The sequence below is a fragment of the Halichoerus grypus genome, chromosome 10 (assembly GCF_964656455.1).
Source record: "Halichoerus grypus chromosome 10, mHalGry1.hap1.1, whole genome shotgun sequence".
Lineage (NCBI taxonomy): Eukaryota > Metazoa > Chordata > Mammalia > Carnivora > Phocidae > Halichoerus > Halichoerus grypus.
The window spans coordinates 36,842,249-36,864,486 of record NC_135721.1 but is presented as its reverse complement, the minus strand read 5'-3'; the positions used below and the strand labels follow the sequence as shown (position 1 = coordinate 36,864,486).

Below are 22,238 nucleotides of genomic sequence, written 5' to 3'. Positions count from 1 at the left end.
AGGCCAGCCCCTGTGGACGCAGACATCAGGCCCATCTACACAGACCCCAGTCCCAGGCCTACCACCAGAGACAGGCACTGGGCCTGTGAACCCAGTGAACCCAGACACCAGACTGGCCCCTATGGACCCAAGTACCAGGTCTGGTCACCTGGTGACCCAGGCACCAGACATGCCTGTGAGAACTTCAGCAGCAAGCCCACCCAGAATCTCTGGACAAGCTGACTGGCAAAGGGCTTTCCCTTCCAAAGCCAGCCTACAAAACTTGAAAGAAGTGCCTACTTCCTTAAATGCACAGACATCAATAAAGGATCACAAATAATCAAGGAAACACGACACCACTAAAGAAAACTAATAAAACTCCAATGACTGACCCTAAAGAAATGGAGATAAATAAACTGTCTGACAAAGAACCCTGAATAATCCTTTTAGAGAAATTCAGTGAACTACAAGAACACACAAGTAGACAACAAACAAAATATGTGTATCAAATAACCACCTTACTTTGTACACATTAAACTTATACAATGTTATATGTCAATTATATCTCAATAAATCTGGAAACAAAAAAAGAGTAAGAGAGAATTAATTAATTTGAAAATAAATGAGAAGAAATACAAATTATAGCACAGACACAAGAATGATGGAAAATACAGAAAAAGGTGGAAAAGATGTGGGGAATAAAGTAAGAAAGCTTATGACATTTATTGGAGTCCCAAAAGGAAAGATAAAGTAGGGCAGAGGCACTATTTGAAGAAAGAATTGCTAGCAATTCCTCAAACTGATGAAGACACCAATTCACAGATTTAAGAAACACAATAAATCCCAAGTAAATAAAAAGAAATCCATATCAGACTGAAATTGCATAGAATCTAAGACAAAGATAAGCTAGTAAGAGCAACAGATAATAAAAAGGCACTATCTTCAAGGAAGCAAAAGACTGACAACTAACTTCTTAATAACAACAATGGCAGTCAGAAGACAGTAGAATGATTATCTCAAACATGGAAAGAAAAGACTTGCAATGGAATTCCACACTCTGCAAAATTTCTTTCCAGCTTAAAGGCAAATCAAAAACAGTCCCAGATAATTTAAAGCTCATCATGTGGAAAAGCTCACTTTGGGGAATAATAAAGGAGGGGCATCAAGCAGAAAATTCTCTATAGCAGAGAATTTTTTTAAAGATTTTATTTATTTATGGGGTGCCTGGGTGGCTGTCGTTAAGCGTCTGCCTTCAGCTCAGGTCATGATCCCAGGGTCTTGGGATCGAGCCCCGCATCAGGCTCCCTGCTTCGCGGGAAGCCTTCTTCTCCCTCTCCCATTCCCCCTGCTTGTGTTCCCTCTGTCAAATAAATAAATAAAAATCTTTAAAAAAAAAAGATTTTATTTATTTATTTGAGAGAGAGAGAGAGAGAGAGCACAAGCAAGGGGAAGGAAAGAAGCAGACTTCCTGCTGAGCAGGGAGCCTGATATGGAACTTGATCCCAGGACCCTGGCACCGTGACCTGAGCCCAGGGAGAATGCTTAACCAACTGAGCCACCTGGTGCCCTCTATAGCAGAGAATTCTATGCTTTTTTCAGAAATAGCTCTTTGTGTGTTACTGAGCCCTCATGGAGAAACACATATATGAGGCACCAAGTGACCATTCATCCCAAACTGTCCATTTTGATTTGAATTATGTCAGACTACCAAGCAGTAAAGTTAGACACATGCCCGGCAGCTGTTCCCTCTCAATCCAGAATTGAATCCAAGCAGAACCAGAGTGTACATGTAAGCTATATGAGCAGGTAATGCAGACCCCCACGTCACCCAGCACAATTGTACGAATGCCCTTCCCCTAGCTTGCATTTGCAGTTGTATGGAGGGTCTCCCTACAGCCAGTTGAATGAGGAGAAAAAAGCCCAAGTATTGTTTACACATGGGTCAGCTCACTATGGTCTATAAGGCAAAAATGGATCGCAACTATTTTACAACCACACTTGGCAGTGCCTTGAAAAATAGTGAAGAGAGGAAATAATTCAATGGGAGTAGCTGGGAGTAATACTACTGGTCATTCACTTGGTATTGTCCCAAAGGAACAACACACACAGATTCCTGGGCAGTAGTCAATGAGTGGCTCGCTGATCAGAAGACTGAAAGATAAGGAGACAGGGAGTAAAGACATGTGGATGGACATATGGGAGTGGACATAAATGTGAAGATGTTTGTATTATATGTTAATGCCCACCAGAAAGCATCAACCACAGAAGAGTCACTGGATACCCAAGCAAATAAAACCACTCTGCTAGTTGACATTAGCCAACTACCCTAAAACAGACATGATGGGCATATGAACAGTGGGAGTGCATTCTATTCCTTAAGGCCCTTAGTAAAATATTGATTCTTAGGCCCTGCTCTAAACCTACTAAGTTGGAATTTTGAGGTGAATGGGTTTTAATTTACTACGTCCAGAGCGAGCCCAAACATCTGAGCTTTTAGTTCAGACCCCAGATGATTCTGATACTGTTTCAAGTTTGAGAAATACAGATACACAATATATTTCAGCACTGACACCATTACATAACAATGTTTAGGTGGCCAGGAGTGTTCCGCCCTAGGTGGGTCATCTGCTGACACCCTGCTAGGTAAGGATAGCCCCAATAATGGGAACGAGGTGGCTCATACTTTGCTCTGCTGTCTTGCTCTGGGTAATTGTTGCTGATTTCTCACACAGTGCTTCATAACATCCCAACACAAGGAGACAGAAATTGAAAGACCAAAAATCAAGATTATCATACTTCCAGTCCTTCTAATAAATGTCAGTGCAGTCCGCAGCAAGTCATATCCACTTCCAAGGATCCCCCCTTTCCTTTTTTTTTTTTTAAATCTTATTTATTTATTTGACAAAGACACAGAAAAAGAGTGAACACAAGCAGGGGGAGTGGGAGAGGGAGAAGCAGACTTCCCATAGAGCGGGGAGCCAGATGCGGGGCTTGATCCCAGGACCCTGGGATCATGACCCAAGCCGAAGGCAGATGCTTAACGACTGAGCCACCCAGGTGCCCCGATCCCCCCTTTCCTTACCCATGAAAAGAAAAGGCTGAAGGAAAATGATGTCATTCAGAAAAGTTATCCAAATCTTGAAAAAGGCAAAAGGATTATTGTGTGCCTTTTCAATGTCATATTAGAGCATTGTCTAATGGACCCACCCAAAGGTCATCTAACTCTCTGTAAATATAATTTTGTTTGACTTACTACTTCTATTAACTTGTAGCAAACAGATAAAGGGCATATGCTTTTTGTACAGTAGAGAGGCAAATGACATCTGTCTGGTAGAAAAGATAATGTCTCAAGTTGGTAACTCAAGAAATAGAAGTAAATATATCCCTAGACACATGGAAGAAAACTGAAAAAAGAGCTGAAAAAGAGTTAACAGTTGCATCACGGAAATAGGATCAGGGCAGAAGAATATCACTTTTAATCATAGACATGTATTGTTTTGGAAGAATGTTCTTTTAAACAACTTTTTAAAGTCTGAGAAGGAAAAAGTAATGTTTTATTGACATGAAGAATTATTTATTACAGCCACTGTTCTCAGGGTCCCGGAGGCAGCATCTTCAGTCCCTCATGCCCAGTCGTTCATGAGTTCAGGGACGGTATCATCAGGTCCAGCTTCAGGAAGCAGTCTTTGGTCTTTTAGCAGTCCTGGTGCCAGAAGATATGATTCCCAAAGCAGAAAAACATCCCACTCAACAGTTTCACTGCAGTTGTGATTTTGGTGACAAGGTTCTTAATTCCTTACCAGAATCCAAAAGCCCCTCTCTCAGTGTAATCTGTCAGATTACACCTCCTCAGGAGCTTCCTGGGTATAATGTGAAACTGGTCCTCATATGTGGGGGTCAGGATTGAGACCAAAAGGAAAGAGACGATTCACCCCAGATCGGTAGGTGGCAAATTTAATAAACAAGGAAACTCACATACAACGCTTGTCTTTGAGTGGCTGCAAGACAAGTAGATCTCTAGAATATTAAAAATATATATAGAGGCTTTAACTGGGTTGGGCCACATATACCATCCAGATATCTCAACATCACATCACTATCTCAAGGCTTATGTCCTTGGAGCAGCTTCTGGGAGCAGGAAAGGCAAGCAGAACACACACATTGCAAGGACAGGGGAGGGGGTAAGGAGCCTCCAGCTGCCAGAGTCCAGCTCATGGGTCAACTGGTGGTCATATCCTCTCGATGACCTCCCCCAACACAATGCATCAAGCCCCTTATACCACCCCATTGCTAAAGACCCAAAAGAACCAAATCCTTCAAGGAATGTTGGCCTGGAGCTCCTAGAACTCCAATGTCAGAGCATTTGATATTCAAATGTATGAAAACTAGATGTTCACCAGGCCATAAACCTGAAAATGAGGATGCTGCTACTCACAGGAGCCTTCCACGATTTCATATGTTGTGGTCTTTCTCAAATGTGACGGATAAGTCAAGGGATCCCTGGAAGTCTGTTCTCCAGTTCCACAACTATGAGATTACTATGTTTCCATTTTGATTACACTCTCAATATGTTATCAGAACCTCTTCTGGATCATCAGGATAGCCAGTTACATGGCACCAAGACTCATATTTGAGCTTTGTTTGGGCTCAAATCTGTGCCAAGTGACAACCCAAAGTGTCACAGTGTCTGCATGAACAGTTTTGGTGGTAGAGAAAAGAGATGGGACAATGGAATCACCACACAGCCTGTGGTAGTCTGGAGATGCTGTAACACTCAGACCATAATCCTGTCACACGCAAATGTGTCATTGGATCCCAACTGTCAGATGTAACAACCGACAACGTAACAATGTAAATTGGCAGATGTAAGACACCGCCACCATTTATTAGCAGTGAGGATAGTCATAAATATTCAATAACCAAGTCTTCTATTTAATATCCCAGAATTAGCTCAGTGCCCATTTTAATGTTGTTTTTTATAAAACTACAATGCTAAAACTATACGTAATTGAAGAAGAAAACTTTAAAGAATCAAGAGACCTTGCATTAAATCGGTGCTTACTGATTGCTTACTGGCCTGGCTAGTAGAGTATGTGGTCTGATTGTCCAAAAGTAGAAAAAAAAAATTTAATTTACTGGTACTATTTTGGAAATTGTATTTAAGCAAACAGAATTTTCTGCATTTGTAACATCAGAGACAAAATAAGAAATGTATTATATACAGAACCATATCTGAGCTACATCTTTCTACAAATAAATTCACAATCAGTGATTTAATTTCATCAGAATACATCATCTGAAGCATGGCTGGTGAAAAAGCTAGGCTCTCTGTTCCAGAGAAAGGGACCTTTCCTGCAGTTTTTAAAGGGATTATGTGGATGGTGAGTATGCCTAAAAGGAAAAGTCTAGAAGAGGCAAAGAAATCAAGGCTGTGAGACTGTACAGAAAGTAGTGAAATAATAGTTCTCTTTTACATGCATCATCTCCTCCCCAGCCTATCAGCAGTGACAGGGGTCCTCCTCCCCCCAGCTAAGCCCCGGTCCCAGGCTCACCCACAGAGCTATCCTCATTCAATTACTCTTGCTAATTTCAGTTTACTATGTTTGCTATTTCATTTTATATCTTAGTTTTAGCTTTCTTATTGTGTAAAAACATGAAGTTTATATTTGGCCTTATGTTTACATATTAGAATTAGGAAAAAACATAATTTAACTGTTATTAAGAATTATTTATCTTTAAAAGTTCTTTAACCTTTAAAAGGATACATTATACAACTTGAGATATACTAGCAACATACAAACTATATGGAAAATGTAATCCAAATAGGAAAGGAAACAAAGCAAAACAAAAACAATCAGTTCCGCACTAGTCACCCGGTCTTGGGTAAGATTCATGAGCTCTGAGCCTTCTCCATATCCACCCCCAGGGAATGCCCTAATGTCTTTGGGTCCCGACATCCTCATACTCATACGGTGGGATGGCTGTGGGATGAACAGCTTCAGCCTGACAGAACCTTACATCACATCACCCTTCCCTCCTATGTCTGAGCCCACATTCTATGCCTCAGTTGCCATGAAGTCATTCATAAAGTGCGGTGATAACAGGGTCCTGCCCACCTCTCAGCACTGATGTGAAAGTGACCCTGAGATAATATAGAGGAAAGCACACTGGGAACTCAAAAATTTAACACAAAGACCTCTGACCAAGCTGCCCCCTCAAGCCTGAGTTCAAGCGTTGATATTTAAATTGAAGTTAACATTGTACACTCCCCCCTGGTGCGAAGTGAGGAAGATGGGGTGGCCTCTGTCAGAGGAGGCGATGAACCAGCCAGGGAAGGCCACGGACTCGAAGGTGGAGGTCCTGCCATTCTTTGAGTGGTAAAAGAGGAAGGGCTCCACAGGCTCGACTTCATTGTACAGATCCAGTATCTCCTCCTCCTAAAATATGACAGAGAAGGCCCCGCAGGAGAAGCAGAGGCTGTTTGAGTCCTTCAACATTACTTGCACGCAATCAGTAAATGTTCCAAAGCTCGAGAAAGCCTGATCCCTCTATTAAAACAGGCCTAGGAGCAGCAGAGTGAGCACACCATCTCACCTTCCCAGCCCCCAGCCTCAAATCCAGAGACGGAGGAGGAATGACACAAGGAACAGGTTAATGAACACGTGGGCACACTCGAACAATGAGTTGGAACTCTTCTCACACAAGAAGCCAAGCGGAGGAAAAGGAAGGAGATGCAGATTTGCAGCAAAAAACCAAGGACCTCTCCCACCAAAGCCGCAGCAGTGAGGGCCGCCGCCCTGCAAACACCATTGCTCTAACCAAAGTTCCGTGTTAGTCTTTGACCAACTGCCAGCATGTGAGAAAGGTCAGTGCCAGGAAAAAGACACAGAGGGTCTAACAAACCAAAGGATTTGCATTCAAAAAACAACAACAAAGTAAATAGAGCAATCAGAAAATGCCTTCTATGTCACATATAGAAGTATATTTTGTATGTTTATATACCATGTATTTAAGTAAAATAAGTATTTCTAACTAAATTAAAGATCTCCAGAAAGCCACTACACAGGAATGGTCTGTAATTCAGCCACATTCGAACCCCCTCCCTGTCTCGCTACCAGGTTATTTTCTTCATTAGTTCTGATTACCATCTGAACTTAGTATATTTATCCATCAATCATATCATTACTGCCAGATTTGTTCATCACTGCATTCCTCAACACAGAGAAATTCAATAGAGATGTGTTTAACAAATAAAAAGACACTTTCTCAGGGCGCCTGGGTGGCTCAGTTGGTTAAGCGACTGCCTTCGGCTCAGGTCATGATCCTGGAGTCCCTGGATCGAGTCCCGCATCAGGCTCCCTGCTTAGCAGGGAGCCTGCTTCTCCCTCTGATCCTCCCCCCTCTCATGTGCTCTCTCTCTCTCATTCTCTCTGTCTCAAATAAATAAATAAAATCTTTAAAAAAAAAAAAAAAGACACTTTCTCATTTCAAACTCCAGTACGTCCTCCTCCTCCCTTTCAATGTCCGGCCTAGGAAGGACTGGGCTGCAGGTCCCATCTGCCATCCCCAGCTTATGCCTGCTCCTCTAGCAATTCATCATTTTGGCTTTCTCTCCATCATTCCCATTAGCATATTTGCTGTCATTCTACCATCTTAAAAAATAACTGTTTTGATTGCCTATCACTGTTCCCAGCTTCCCTTTGCAGAAATTTCCCTGTAATAGTTGTTTATATATGCTGTCTTGGATTTCTCCCTTCCTGTCCCTCTCTTAAACCCCCTCCATCCAGGCTTTCACCTCCAGCACTGCAGCAACACTGCTGTCACCAAGGTCCCTAAGGACCCACACATGGCAAAATGCAGTGGTCGATTCTCAGTCCATCTGAGGACAAAACCACGATAGAAGGGCGGCTTACTAGACAGGACTTAGCTGAAAATGTAATTCTCAGTCCACCTTCACCACACTCCACATTCACTCTGTCAGCAAATCCTGTTGCCTCAATTTAAATAAAATATTTTCAGAGTCAGACTGGCTTCTATCTACCTTCACTGCTATCCCCTCATCCATCAGATCTCACCTAGATCACGTCGAAGTTCCCCATAGGACTTTCACCCCTGCTGTCCACCACAGTCTGCTTTCAGCTAGCAACCAAAATAATTATTTTAAAACCTATGTCCATTCATGTCACTCTCCTATTAAAAACATTCTAATAATTCCCCATTTCACTCAAATTGAAAGGCAAAGTCCTTATAAATGCCAGTAAGGCCCTTTGTGATCTGCCTTTATCTCTCTGAACTCCTCCTCCCTAATTCACTCCTGTCACTGTTTTCTCTGCTAATCCTTGCCCTCACCGACACCCAGCTGGCTAACTCTCTTGTTGCCTTCTACTGTCTGTTAAAATCTTAGCATGCCTGCTGCACTATTTTCTATGGCAACCCGACTCCACCTGGGTCTAGCACTGCCCACCTCTCTATCCTGCTCTCCCAGGGGACATAACACTCTTACACACATCACCAACTTACCCATCCTGATAATTATTGTCTACCATTTCTCTCCTCCTGCTAGAATCCATGCCCCATGAGGGCAGGGCTCTCTGCTGTTCTGTGCCCCAATGTATGTCAGATGGCCACAACAGAGCTAGAGGCCAGTAAGAGCTCACACATTTGCTGAACTGAATTTGATGGGGTTAAATTAAATTGAATTGAATTAAATAGAAGTTTATGGAGCTGAAGTTTATGGAACAAGAGTAAAGATTGAAATTTCAGAAAACAGCAAGGGGAGAATGATTTAGCAGATAGGAAGAGCTTAAAATGGAATCATGACTTCGAAAATGGAACCAAGAAATTCTCCCAGGATGCAACAAGCAAAAAACAAAAACAATGAAAGGATAGAAAGTATGGAAAATTAGACAAGATATTAAAGAGGGATCTAGAAGTTCCAATGACTAAGGCATAGGAATTCCAAAAGGAAAGATAAGGCAGAATGAAAGAGAGAAACAATGGTTGAGAATATCTCAAAATTCAAGAAAGACAAACATCCTCAACTAGTGAGGGTCAGGATAACTCAATTGCATGTACACTACTCAAAAATATCCAGGAATATTAACTATGTTTAAGAATAGAAGAATATTTCTTGGGTGCCTGAGTGGCTCAGTCGGTTAAGCATCTGCCTTCAGCTCAGGTCATGCTCCCAGGGTCCTGGGATCAAGTCCCACATCAGGCTCCCTGCTCCACGGTGAGCCTGCTTCTCCCTCAATGTCTGCCTCTCTCTCTCTCTCTGTCTCTCATGAATAAATAAATAAAATCTTAAAAAAAAAAAGAATAGGTGAATATTTCTTTTTTTAATTCTAAAATTAGATCACCTACCAAATAAACATCTTATAAAAGAAATTGGCCTTTTTTTTAAACGTCATTTTTCATACTCACCTTCAGTTGCAAAGTGGGCTGCCCTTCTATGTTCTCACAAGACAGACACATATCTGGATTCTCTATTCCCAAATAAATGGGAACTCCTCTTCCTTGCTCAAGCAACTCTGGATACTTGCATGGGACAACAGTGACAGTGACTAATAAAGATAAGAGGGGAGATGGTGTCAGTTTCCTCTTGAAGTCAGGACAAGGCCAGCATCTTTCAGGTGGGGCAGGAAGAAACCTTTTGAGTGTCATCCCTGCTACCCCAGGCCCACCAAATGGCCAACTACTGTATTCATTCATTCATTCATTCATTCATTCATTCATATGACATACCAGTCACGTCCCTAGGAAATGGAGCAAACACACAGAGTTAAACAGGTGGCAGACCCTGTCCTAGAGATTGTCATACCTCTGCGTAAACACCTGAAGGTGGGAAGCTCCAACCCCAGGCAGCCCCTCTGATCCTTGAAGAGTTCTGTCCATTAGCAAGTTTTGCTTAATGTGATGTTGAAATCTGCCTTCCTGTACCCACTCATTTAGTCCTTTTAGAACACCTTGAAGCCAGGCAGAATAAAATACTCCTCTTCCATGGGACAGGCCATTAGTCACTGAAAGCAGCTCTCCTGCCCCCCAGGAGGCTGCTCTACCCTCTCTGCTTTCTAAACCCTAGTCCAGACAAACTTCTCCCTGACATGGCTTCCCAGGCAGGTGTGAAATTCTCCTCCTTCCAGGTGGGCCCTGTTGTCAAGCTACCCTTTCACAAAAGGCCAGTGCCAGCATCCCAGGTGCACTAATGTGACCCTTCCCTTGCCTCCAAGGCAGCAGCCACGGGATGACCACTCACCTGGGGTTACATTGTCACTCCGTGGAACTGTCACAATGGTCTGACCCTGAAGGATCCACACCTGCTGATTCAAGTCGGAGACCTCCCCAGTATGAGGTTTATTCACTACAGTTTAAATAGAAAAGAATAATGAAGAACCATTATAACTAGGCCGCTTTGCTAGATGCTAGGCCCTTCAGGAAGGAAGGTCCAGGGTTTACACACCAAAACTGACAGCATTCACATGACCCTCAGCTCAGCCTTTCTTTCTGGGAAAACTATGGGTTGTGGTGAGGAGGGCCAGGGCTGCAAATGGTCTAAGAGGGTAAACTGTCCCATAGGACATGTGTGTCAAGACCAGCTACTCCCTCTGATGACTACTGTGTGCTTGGCTTGGTCCTGGGTCTGGAGTTAGAGCAGAGAATAAGCACTGCTCCCCACCCTGTAGAAGCTCACTGTCCAGGGAAAGCTGGAGAGCACTGAGTGGTAAGGGCTATACACAAAGAGGGGCAGAAAATGCTGGGGCATATCCAGAAGATCCAGAAGAGACAGGTATGAGTACAGGTGTCCCAGGCCTCCAGAGCCCCATCTCACCATCACCTGCTGTAAAGGGTTCTCCAGAGATAGGGACTCCTCGAATGCATGTCATAGTGGGGTTGTCTCAACACCTGTGGGGACAGTGATAGGAGACATGAGCATCAGGAGACATTTCCAAGACCTTTCCAGGACACTAGTTACTGAGATCCTCATTCTGGACAAGGAGCTGGGAAGCCTGGCCTGACACAAAGCCTAGTCAGAAAATCTGAGCCACCTCCTGAGACAAAACTTCAAGGTACCAACAAGGAGGAAACATGGGGCAGAACTTCCTCCACCCGAAAATCCAGCCAGTTACAGTATCTTCCTAGAAGTTCTAAGCCAGGCATGACTTTTGACCTTAAATACCCATAGCCGCCTAATGCCTGTGTCTCCTCCTCCTGCCCCCATTGACATCTGCTTCTGCCTGGGGGCAGAGCAGCTCTGCCAGGATCCCAGCAACTCCCTGGGAAGTGAGAAAGTGAGAAGCAGCTAGACAAGCACTGGACAAGACACAGAGCCTGGCATAGCCCCATCCCTTCCCTGAGCCCTAAAGCACAGAAAAGAGGGAAGGCTGAAAAGTTGGAGAACCTTTATCAAAAGTGCAGGGGACTGAATCACAGCTCCAACAGCTCCCAAGAGCAGTGATGGGCTCTGACAGAGACTGCCATTTATTTGGTACAATGGGGGAGGTGCCACCTACCTTGGTGGGGCGTGGCAATTACATGTCAGAATATCCTGAGACTCAGATGAAGAAATCACAGCATCAACATGAGCTGCCAGAGAAGGAGGCACCGAGCCACGCCCACACGGAAATAGAGCTGATGACGGACCCCAGGCTTCTCAGCAAGGGGAGACTGAGGGACTTCCCCAGAACTCAGTTCTCCTGCCTTTTCACTCAGGCTGTAACTGGAAATGCCAGGCCCTTCACAAAAGGAGTCCATCTGTTGAGGCAGGCAAGCTTGCCCTCTACAGTTCTACTAAGGGAGTCCTGTGATTGCAAAATTAGCTGTGGACTTCAGGCAGGGTCCACATGGCATTCCTGGCCATCCAACTATGCCTGAACCACCCAGGCCACCCCTGAAAAGCGGACTAGGCTGAAAGCTCCCTTACTGTACTCTTTCAGCACCTCCACCCCCTTGGGAAGCCACAGGCACTGAGCAGCATACCCTTAACAGAGGCAAGCCTGGTCCCTGGTGCCCCCAAAATGCAGTGGACTCCAGAACTGCCTAAGAACTAAAATAGTCAGCAATGATCTCCCTAAAAACTGAGCCCCAGATCCCAACTTATCCCCCACCCTCTGTTCTAGTAATGCAGGGCATTTGTAGGTTCTCAGTGAATGGTAACAGCTATTATTACTATTTTTGGTGGGAGGTACCATGTTTGTTACACCCCCACCCTCCATCTGCTGAGGTCAAGCACAAAAATTTTCTGCTGCACAAGCTAACTTGACTGAGGTGAATTTCAAAAAACAGACTGGAAACAACTTCCTATTTACCGGCCTAGCTGGGGGGTGGGAGGGAAGGGCTAAGACAGAGCCTTCTAGGCAAGCACCTCCATGAGCTCCTCTTCCCAGCCCTGAAAAGTTCCTTGCTCAACCTCTCATACTTTTCACCCCCATCTCCTTGTTGCCCTTGGAGGAATATGGTCCTTTCTTGTTGAGGCCTCAATCCCATCACTTTTGGCTTCCAGTTTATCTGTTACCCCAGAAGAGAGTGTGATAATGAATTCAGACACACTGGTGTTCAAAGCCAGGCTCAGTCAGTGTCACCTCTCTTGGGTCCCCTCTTCAACTGAAGAGCCTCTCCATTATGTATCAATCAACATACCTCCTTTCTTGGGATGTTCACCACAAAATGGCATCTAAAGGGTCCTATCATCTGGCCCCCAAATTCCTTAGGTCTCTGTTTCAATCAGGATCTAGTGTGGAAAGCAGAACCCACACAAGGAATTTCAAAGGGAACTGGTTACAAAATATGTTAGAAGGCTAAAGAATAACAAGAAGGTGCTGAAGTATCCCCAAAATTAACAACTACAGGAAAGAAACAAGAGGGAACAAAAGAACCTAGGAGCTCAAAGGAAGGATCTTATAGGACTGATGCCCAGACCTCTAGAGGGGACTCTCTGCCAAACTGATGCTCAGACCTCTGAAAAGAGAGTGTAGTCTGTTCAGTGCATGAACCACAAATGTGGAGAGGAGACATCAGCCCAAGAGATGCTCAGAGGGCCCAAGGGACACAACCCAGAGAACTGTATTTTCATTGATTCAAAAGCCATTGAGTATAGCTTGAATTTTCCATGCCCAGAAGAAGGTTGCAAAAACCTATGTCTTATGATGACATGTGTCCTCTTTGGCCTCAGCCTCTCATTCCACTGAATTTTCCCTCCCTTCCCAACATTCAGAGCATCCAGTACTTTCCAGAATTGCCAGCAATCAGTTCCATTCTGAAGTCTCCAGTTTAAACTTTAGTGCGAATAACTATCAGAGAAATTAAAATAGGAGTGATGGTGATAAGAGGGAAGAACTGAACCACTGGAGTGGATAATTGAGAAGCAGAGAGCCCATCTACTGAAGAAATGGACCAGAACTTTTGTCTTAGAGTAGAAGGGATGGATAATATGATTACATGATACCCTAGCTATATTTGAGAGGACTATCAATATTTATGCTGGTTATAAAAAGGAATATGATTCCGCTATGTAAACATAACCCAGTTTGTCAGATTCTATTAATGTCCTATTGTCACATACAACAATGAAAATTATGCACACCATTAAGTGTGGCTTGAATTGAATTCAAGTAAGTACTCTTAAAGCCAAAGATCCTAGACGTGGAAATAATTTTTTTTTATCTTTTTTTAAATTTTTTTATTGTTATGTTAATCACCATACATTACATCATTAGTTTTAGATGTAGTGTTCCATGATTCATTGTTTGTGCATAACACCCAGTGCTCCATGCAGAACGTGCCTCTTTAATACCCATCACCAGGCTAACCCATCCTCCCACCTCCCTCCCCTCCAGAACCCTCAGTTTGTTTTTCAGAGTCCATTGTCTCTCATGGTTCATCTCCCCCTCCGATTTCCCCCCCTTCATTCTTCCCCTCCTGCTATCTTCTTCTTCTTTTTTTTTTTTCTTAACATATATTGCATTATTTGTTTCAGAGGTACAGATCTGAGATTCAACAGTCTTGCACAATTCACAGCGCTTACCAGAGCACATACCCTCCCCAGTGTCTATCACTGAGTCACCTGATCCCTCCCACCCCACCCCCACTCCAGCAACCCTCAGTTTGTTTCCTGAGATTAAGAATTCCTCATATCAGTGAGGTCATATGATACATGTCTTTCTCTGTTTGACTTATTTCGCTCAGCATAATACCCCCCAGTTCCATCCACTAGACGTGGAAATAATTTTAAGAGATCATGAAGTCCAGATTCCAATTTTTAAACTCTAAGATATTATCATCCATGCTTGTTTGGTATCAAGTCCTGCTATTTTGCTCACTTAACATGCCCATGATCTTGGTAAGTGGAGGGAACATCAATGGAAACCAGGCAGGGGGAGAGGGCTTGGCCATTCATCACCACTAGAATCTCTAGAACCTGTTCATAGATGCACAATCTCCATAACAATGTATTCATGTGGCCAAGCTGACATTCACAACAAATAAAGCAGAAGGAACCATGAAGTAGTAGAGCTTATCTGCTCCCCATAGTTGAAAAATAACAGAATCAAATTCATAGTAGAACTGGGCTTAGAATCTATAATTCCCAATTCCCTAATTCAGGGCTCTCTGCTCCAGTGCTCACCAGCTCCCTTGGCGCTCCCAAAAGGACCAAAGCCACTGTAGCTCACATCCTATCAAGGGCTACCTACAAGCAGGGCTGGCAGTCTGGCCTGGGAATTGCTACTGGGAGAGAACTGGCACTCCCCTTGGTTGAATAATGGTGCAACATGATGTGCACCACAGACCACAGAGAACAGCCTGGGCCATTTGTACTTGAGTAGATTTGGGAAAATGGGATGCCAAGGAAATTCCCAGGGTGACCTCTGTAGGACTGCCTTTACCCAATGTGGGTATGATGATGTAGTTGAACTTGCACAAACCTCTGCTCCTCTAAGTAGCCCAAGCCCATTGTCTAAGACTTGCTTCCCTGTGGGCTGACCTATCCTCACGTCTTTCCTCAAGCTGGGTCTTCCACGAAAACCCAGACTTTCAGTTGCGGGCCAACATGCTATTTAACAGCTTCCTCTCCTTCATGTGAAAATGAAAGATAAGTTAACAAAAATAACCCCCACACTCCTCACCAAAATGGCAGAAATAAATAGAAGCATTAAAGGCATCAAGACAAAAGAATCCAACTATACAGGACCAACATCAAGGTACATTTCACTAAATTTAAAACATCTATTGACCAAATTGTACACTTATTTGTAACCAAAATGTAAAAAGCAAACAGCTAAAGTCTTCATCAGACAGCTTGTGGTAAAACATTTAAGGAAAAGTTTAGGTTAAACGCCTAAAGTTTGAAATTCCTGGACAAAGAGTCAATGACAGAGAACTTTTAGTCCAACAATCCACATCACATGAAATACAAAAGCCATGAAAGAAAAGATGATAAATTGAACATCATCAAAATTTTAGAATTTTGGACAAAACACACAATGGGTGAAAGTTATAAGATAAGGTGCCTACAAGAAAATGTTTGCAATACATCTAACAAGCTAATACCTAATATTCAAAGTTTTTAAGTAGTTCCTACTAGTTTAAAAAATGCAAGTAATTTTATAGAAAAATAAACAATAGATGTAAAAAGCATTTTGCTGAGAAGAAAATATAAATATCCAACAAATAGAAGTAATTATAGTTAACCATACTAGTAATTAGCAAAATGCAAATCAAAGCAACAATGAGATTCCAATTCCACCCATCAGGAAGGCACAAATTAAAAAGGTGGTAGGCAATGGTGGTAAGGAAACTCACCATATGGATGGATGTGTGAATCAGCACAGCCTTTTTGGAAAGCAAGTTTGCAGGAGCTATTAAAAATCTAAGTGTGTGTACCTCATGACTCATCAATTCTACTTATAAGAATCTATCAGTTAAGTTTACTTTCAGCTTCAAAAGCTGGAAAACTCCAATTCAAAGTGATCAAAATATTCATTAGATCATATACTTGGCAGTCCAGAAGTAGCACAGGATCAGAACTGCTGATCTGATAGTTTCATAATGTCAGTAAGGATCAGCATTGAGTTAATTCTTTTCTGAACTGACATTCAGTACTTAAGGCCAGGTTCCCTCATGTCTGTAAGATAATTTTCTGTGAGAATCAGAACTGCATGCTCAGGGCGACTGGGTGGCTCAGTTGGTTAAGCGATTGCCTTCGGCTCAAGTCATGATCCTGGAGTCCCGGGATCGAGTCCCGCATCGGGCTCCCTGCTCATCGGGGAGTCTGCTTCTCCCTCTCCCGCTCCCCCCTCTTGTGCTCTCTCTCTCTCTCTCATTCTCTCTCTCAAATAAATAAATAAAATCTTAAAAAAAAAAAAAAAGAACTGCATGCTCAGACATTTACATTTTTGCAAGAAAGAGAATGTCTCTCCCACATCAAAGTCTTTCAAGTCTGCTTGGGTGAACTTGAGAGCCATGCTGTACCAGTCAGGTCCTAACAAGAAATATATGACACATTCAAAATTTGGCAATTTGAGGTAAATGTAATAAAGGGATTATTTATAAAGATGTGGGCAGAGTGTAGGGAAATGCCAAGGCATAGATAATGCTGAACCCCAGGGCTAGTAACAGTAGGATATACCTCTTATCACTCATAGGCCTGAAAGGACAGGAGGAGGAAACAGTTACCAGAACCCACGAGAGAGAGCTTTGTGGAGAGGGCAACATAATAGAAGCCATGACCTGCCTCAAGAAAAACAGCCTGAGGTGACCCCAGAGGGAAGGAACCAGCAATAAATATCCTGACCTCACTCTCTTCCCACCCTCCAATTTCCTTCCAGTGAATGAAAAGTCATCAAGACTTGATGAAGTCATCCAGCATAGGCTAAGCCTTTTGCCCCTCAGGTCCATGTTCTTATTCCATGAGTCGGAAATCTGTGCTTCCTATCCCAAGCGAAATATAAAAAGACAGCAGCTTCTGAATCATTACAAGTTAGGTCAATGTGGTCATACTCCCAACTGAAAGTTTTTAAAAGCCATTCCCAGTGTTACTCATATAAGTTAGAGGAAAAGACAGGAATGAGGAAGAAATAGTTAAGCAGTCAACTGATAGACTCCTTGATTCTGTAGCTATTCACAAGGTCTAATTTGGTAATCATAGCTGCCTTCTCCCACCATCTATCCCATATTCCCCTTGCCTTCTACGAGTACCTAAGTAGGATGCTCTTCTTCACCTTGAGGGTAAATCAAGCCTTTGTTTCTGTAGACTCTGAGTCCTTGGTGCTCTTTTTTGGGTGCTACAGTTTTCCATTGTCTGAAACTACCAGGCAGAGGAGTAATAAGACTTTCTCCAGGGAATCCCTTGGGTTCCAGACACAGTCCTATGTACCTCCATCGAGTAGCAGCAACCTAGTTTTCCCTAAATAATCAGTATTAATCACCCCAACCAGTAAGGTGACTCCTTTCTACCTGTTTATTCAATGACATGAGGGGCCAAATGGCTATTGGGCAATCTCAGCTTCTAATTCCTCAGATCCTTGACTGTATTCCCTAGTGGAAGCATTTCATTCCTGGGCACTAGAACCTCCTTTCCATGGAGCTTAGGGTCACATAACAAGAAGAAAAAGTTCCTACAGTATGCCATTTGGTTTAAGAGTAAGAGGGGCTCTTCCCCACTCTACTCTTTGGCTCTTGAACCTCTGCATTCCCGTCATGAGGAAGACAGCAACATTTATCAACCAGTGGTTTAAGGAATACACTACTTTCAGTAAGACAGCACTCTCTCAAAGTGATGTGTTCTACTTGGCACCACATGTGACTCTTCAAAAGACCATTCCACTATTCTATCAAGATAGCCGCACATGGTAAAGCCAATGAATTATTACATGAGTGTGAACTTGTTGCCACAATGCCTTTACTGAAAAACATAACCCTTAGTTAGAAGTGATGCTATGTGGGACATCTTAGATAGAGTCATTCAGTAAATCTGCAAATGGTGTCGTACTATGAGTTGAGAAGATAAATCAATACACAAAATTTATATGTATCTCTACAAGAAAAAAGCACTGACCTCTTTATAACAGAACAGTCCAATACAACCAATCTGCCACCAGGGAGCTGGCTGGTTTCACCAGGAAATGGTGCCATATCAGTAGTTTTCTGTTGATCTCTGTTGATGATGGTTTGAGCACTCTTCAGTGGCAGTAACCAAATCAAACTTGTTGAGCGGAAATCAAGCAGCTGAGTCCATGCATAATCTCCATATCTGCCACCATGGTCACTTTGTACATGGACCCATTGGGTAGGCAAGTGACTGGGGAAGACTGACATCCACAGGTTGGGACACTTTGACCTCTCATTTATGGAGAGCCTCCTCTGCAGTAGATTCCCTTTGGTAGGCACTCATTTGGAAAACAAATATCTTCACATTTCCCATTCTGTGTCCATTCTGTGAGGTTCACCTGCATACCACTTTCTACACTTCCTTGTAGCCAATTTTCTAACCTTTTTCTTTCCAAGTTTCTGCCCAGCTAGCCAACTCATTGGCCCATGGATTAGTGTAGATCTGTATCACAGATCTCCTCCAACACGAAATGAATAACCAAATATGCTACCTCAAGTTCTGACCAATGGGAGGATTTCCCTTCATCATTATTTTTCAAGGCAACCTGAAGGGGCTATAGTGAAATGGCAGTAGCCATCTATTTCCAGCTGGGGCCAGCAGATCCATGCATACACCCAATCAGGCCTCCACTTTTTCTCCTCTATTCTAGATCTCCCCATGAGACCCTGGTATGAATTAAGAAATGGGTGGAAAAGCTGTAGGAGCAGATATCATGGGAGTCTGAGCTACCAGCTTATGAAGCTGACTTTTGCCTTTCAGATATGCTCGGGCCTGGTCTCCTACACACCATTGTTTTTAAAATAGAATGTTCCTGTGCCTGTCCAATTTTATGGTTTGGTAGATCAGGTCATTCCAAGCTCATGGTGGGCATTTTAAATAGGATAGTCATTTCATGTCTCATGGTTAGGAACTCACACCCTGTAATAAACAAATAGCAATTCTGGAGCTGATTTTCAGCAAAGCAGAAGAGGACATGGCCTTATTCCAAAACCCCAGTGATTTTCCCTATCATTTTTCACCTGGGGCTTGTAAGAGCTCCATTACGTACCTCTATCTGCCCCAAACACTTCTAGAACCAGTGGGTCTGTTAATTCTTAAGGCCCATGGGGCAAATAAGCTTACATCCCAACCTGGACATTCGGCATAATCTTTTCTGGCTCTAGGACCCATCAAAACTAGCAGCTTTATGGATTATTTGGTACATGGACCAAAACTGTATGCCCAGACAAGGAATGCTAACCCTAAAATCCAAAGAAGCCCCTTAAGCACTGTGCCTTTCTTTTTTTTCCATGCTGGGAAATACAAAATCCAACAATTTGTCTATCACTTTTTAGGTGATATTCTGAGATGTCCTAGACTACTGGACTCCTGGAAATTTCACCGATATAGCACACCCCTGAATGCATCTCACTAGCATTTCTCTTTCTAAGGCATCTAGTGTGTTTGTTATTTCTTGCTTACCAAATTCAATTAGCATACTGTCATCAATGTAATGGGCCAACACCCGGTCCCCAGGACTTACGATGATAAGGAACTGGAGAGCTGATACAGACACGAGGCAACACAGTCTTGCATGTGAAGGCAAATTGTTTCTGGTCATCTTTGCTCATAGATACAGGGTTTAAAAAAAAACATTTTCTAGGTGAATAGCTGTATACTAGGTCTTGGGCTGCATTTATTTGCTCCAGTAAGGACAATACATGCAGATCTGCAGCTTCAACTGGCTTTACAAGTTAAAGTTTATGATGATCTCCTGGCATTCTCTGCAACCTATGCAGTATTTGTATCCGCCAAAAAGGCAAATTAAACGGGGATGTAAAATTAATAACCTTGCATCTTTCGAGTCTTTGATGATGACACTAATTCTAGTCATTCCCCCAGGTGTGTAGTATTGCTTTTGGTTTTGAGTTTATTATCTTGGCAGGGGTGAGGAAGAATTCTAGGGGCTTCCCCTTTGCATTCTCTCCATAGTAACCCTCACTTTATGAGAAGGAACCCAAAATGGGCATGTTGCCAATCACTAAATTTATTGATTTAAATTAGATAGATTCTAAGCCTGAGAAAGTAATATAAGGCTGGGTCTTCAGACAGACTAAACTCCAAAGTCCATCTGTCTCCTGACCTTTATAATCTTCTACCTGGCTTGATGGACCACAGCAGCATTTTGCATCTCTAGGGATCAGCATCAGGATGGAGCCAATATCTGAAACCCCTGGAAAGTCTTTCTCTCTTCCCAGGACACAGTCCTCTGATAAATGGCCACAAGTGTCTCTGGGTAAAGCTTGGGGGAAGAGTCCTACTATTTACCTGTCACCTTGTATTAGTCTGCTTGGGCTGCCATAACAAAATACCACACACACGGTGGCTTAAGGAACAAAAATTTGTTTCCCACAGTTCTGGAGGCTGGCAGTCCAAGATCAAGGTTTTGGCAGCTTTGGTTTCTCCTGAGGCTTCTCTCTTCGCTGTGCCCTCTTGTGGTCTTTCCTCTGTGCACACGCATCCCTGGTGTCTCTTCCTCTTCTTGTAAGGACAGCAGTTCTATTTAGATTAGGACCCCACTATCATGACCTCATTTAGCCTTAATGGCTCCTTTAAAGGCCCCCCATCTCCAAACACAGTCACATTGAGAGTTAGAGATTAAACATGTGAAGGGGGGGCAGGGAAGAGACACAATTCAGCCTGTAACACACCACTATGCAAAATTCTTCAAAGGGACCTGGCCTTTGCCTCAAAGGGCTTTTCACGTCTGTGATCTTCCTTCAGTCTGGAAAGCGGGTAAGAAGCCATGAATCCTCCACTATAGCAATTCAAGTTAGGTTTTCTGCCTACCACACCTAGAACTTTTTTCTCATACATGTTAAGCAGCACCTTAGAAGCATCTCCATCTACTTCCCTTCTAGAAACCCTACGATGAATTAGTCATTGCCACAGAGTGCTGACATTGTAAATACATATGTAGCTCAGGTTGAGCTGTTGCTGTCCAGGAGGCTCAGGGAGATGGAGAGAATGTTGGAACACACCTGTTACTCAGCTGCCCATTAATCACCCACCCCAGGATGACCCGAGGGACCAAGAGCAAATGTGTTGGTGAGGGGCACTCCAGTCTCCTGAAGAACTCATTGGTAGCCACCCTCTCTGGGCTGGAGATGGTTATTTAAGTTTCTAACATTAGAGGAAGCTAGGTGAATGATATTTGTAAACTCCTGTACTTTTTTTGAACTTCTTCTGTGTCTATTATTATTTCTAATAAAAAGTTAAAAAGAAAAATGAAATGAATGTATTATGGTAAACTGCTAGAGTAGTTGGTTTGGTACTGCTGATTCTCTGATCATTTTTCCATATGAATGAGGTGTTTAGACTAATGAGAAGGAGAATTATCAGTTGGGCAAATCCGAACCGAGGTGTTCTCTACTATATTGCCTAATTGGTGATTTAAACTTAGTTTCTTAAAAAAAATTAAATAAGATAAGCTTAATTTCTTGTTTGTTTTTCCCCAAACAAAACAAACATTTGTCTCGTCAGTCTGAGACTTCTCAGCTTTAATCAAAATTATCTATTATGCTGGCTAGAAAATAAATCTCCATAAAGCATTAATCTATTTAATATAAATAAAGGCCTTATGGCTCCAGAAAATTAATTCTTAAAATTTTAGGTTATCTTTATGTTTAAGGATATTTCAAAACAAATCACACGAAATACTTAATAAATTAAAATTTTGGTAACCAATTAATTTTATTAAACAATTGAATTTCTAAAATATTCATAAGATATTAATACAACATTTTGGATAATATTTTGGGGGAAAATATGATATTCTGAAGCCCTAAAGGCTACGATAAACATTCATGTGCAAATTTTGTGTGGAATGCAATTGCTGGATCACACAGTAAGACTGTGTTTAGCTTTGTAAAAAGAACAAAACAAAAAAACAAACTGCCAGACTGTCTTCCAAAGAGGCTGAACCACTGTGCACTCCCACCAGCCATGGTTCCTGCTGCTCCACATCCTCACCAGCATTTGGCTTGTCAGTGTTCCAGAGCTTGGCCATTTCAATAGGTGTGTAATGGTGTCTCACTGTTGTTTTAATTTGCAATTCCCTAATGACATATGATGGTGAGCATCTTTTCATATACCTATTTGCCATCTGTATATCTTC

General features: G+C 42.7%; 2 protein-coding genes across 10 annotated transcripts in view; both read right to left on the bottom strand.

Annotated features, from left to right (window-relative positions):
- Positions 1-22,238, bottom strand: part of IL36B (interleukin 36 beta) — a 55,843-nt gene that overhangs the window by 10,166 nt on the left and 23,439 nt on the right. Inside the window, exon 1 of one of the 2 annotated variants that reach the window (XM_036103808.2) lies at positions 9,403-9,515. The exons of the other annotated variant lie outside the window; for it this stretch is intronic. The gene's annotated coding sequence lies outside the window, so the exon portion shown is untranslated. Of the gene's footprint in view, positions 1-9,402; positions 9,516-22,238 lie in introns of those variants that run through there. 2 annotated transcript variants of the gene reach the window in all.
- The window catches only part of IL36G (interleukin 36 gamma), a 42,240-nt gene continuing 23,503 nt past the window's right edge, over positions 3,502-22,238 (bottom strand). For 5 of the 8 annotated variants that reach the window (XM_078056314.1, XM_036103797.2, XM_036103795.2 and 2 more), the window contains 4 exons: positions 10,808-10,881; positions 10,235-10,339; positions 9,403-9,542; positions 3,502-6,416 (listed from right to left, as the gene is read on the bottom strand). In XM_078056314.1, the coding sequence (XP_077912440.1) occupies positions 6,207-6,416; positions 9,403-9,542; positions 10,235-10,339; positions 10,808-10,862 (510 nt within the window). In that variant the 5' untranslated portion in view covers positions 10,863-10,881 and the 3' untranslated portion in view covers positions 3,502-6,206. Of the gene's footprint in view, positions 6,417-9,402; positions 9,543-10,234; positions 10,340-10,807; positions 10,882-18,028; positions 21,322-22,238 lie in introns of those variants that run through there. The other 3 variants (XM_036103798.2, XM_036103803.2, XM_036103794.2) reach the window with 3 other exon arrangements.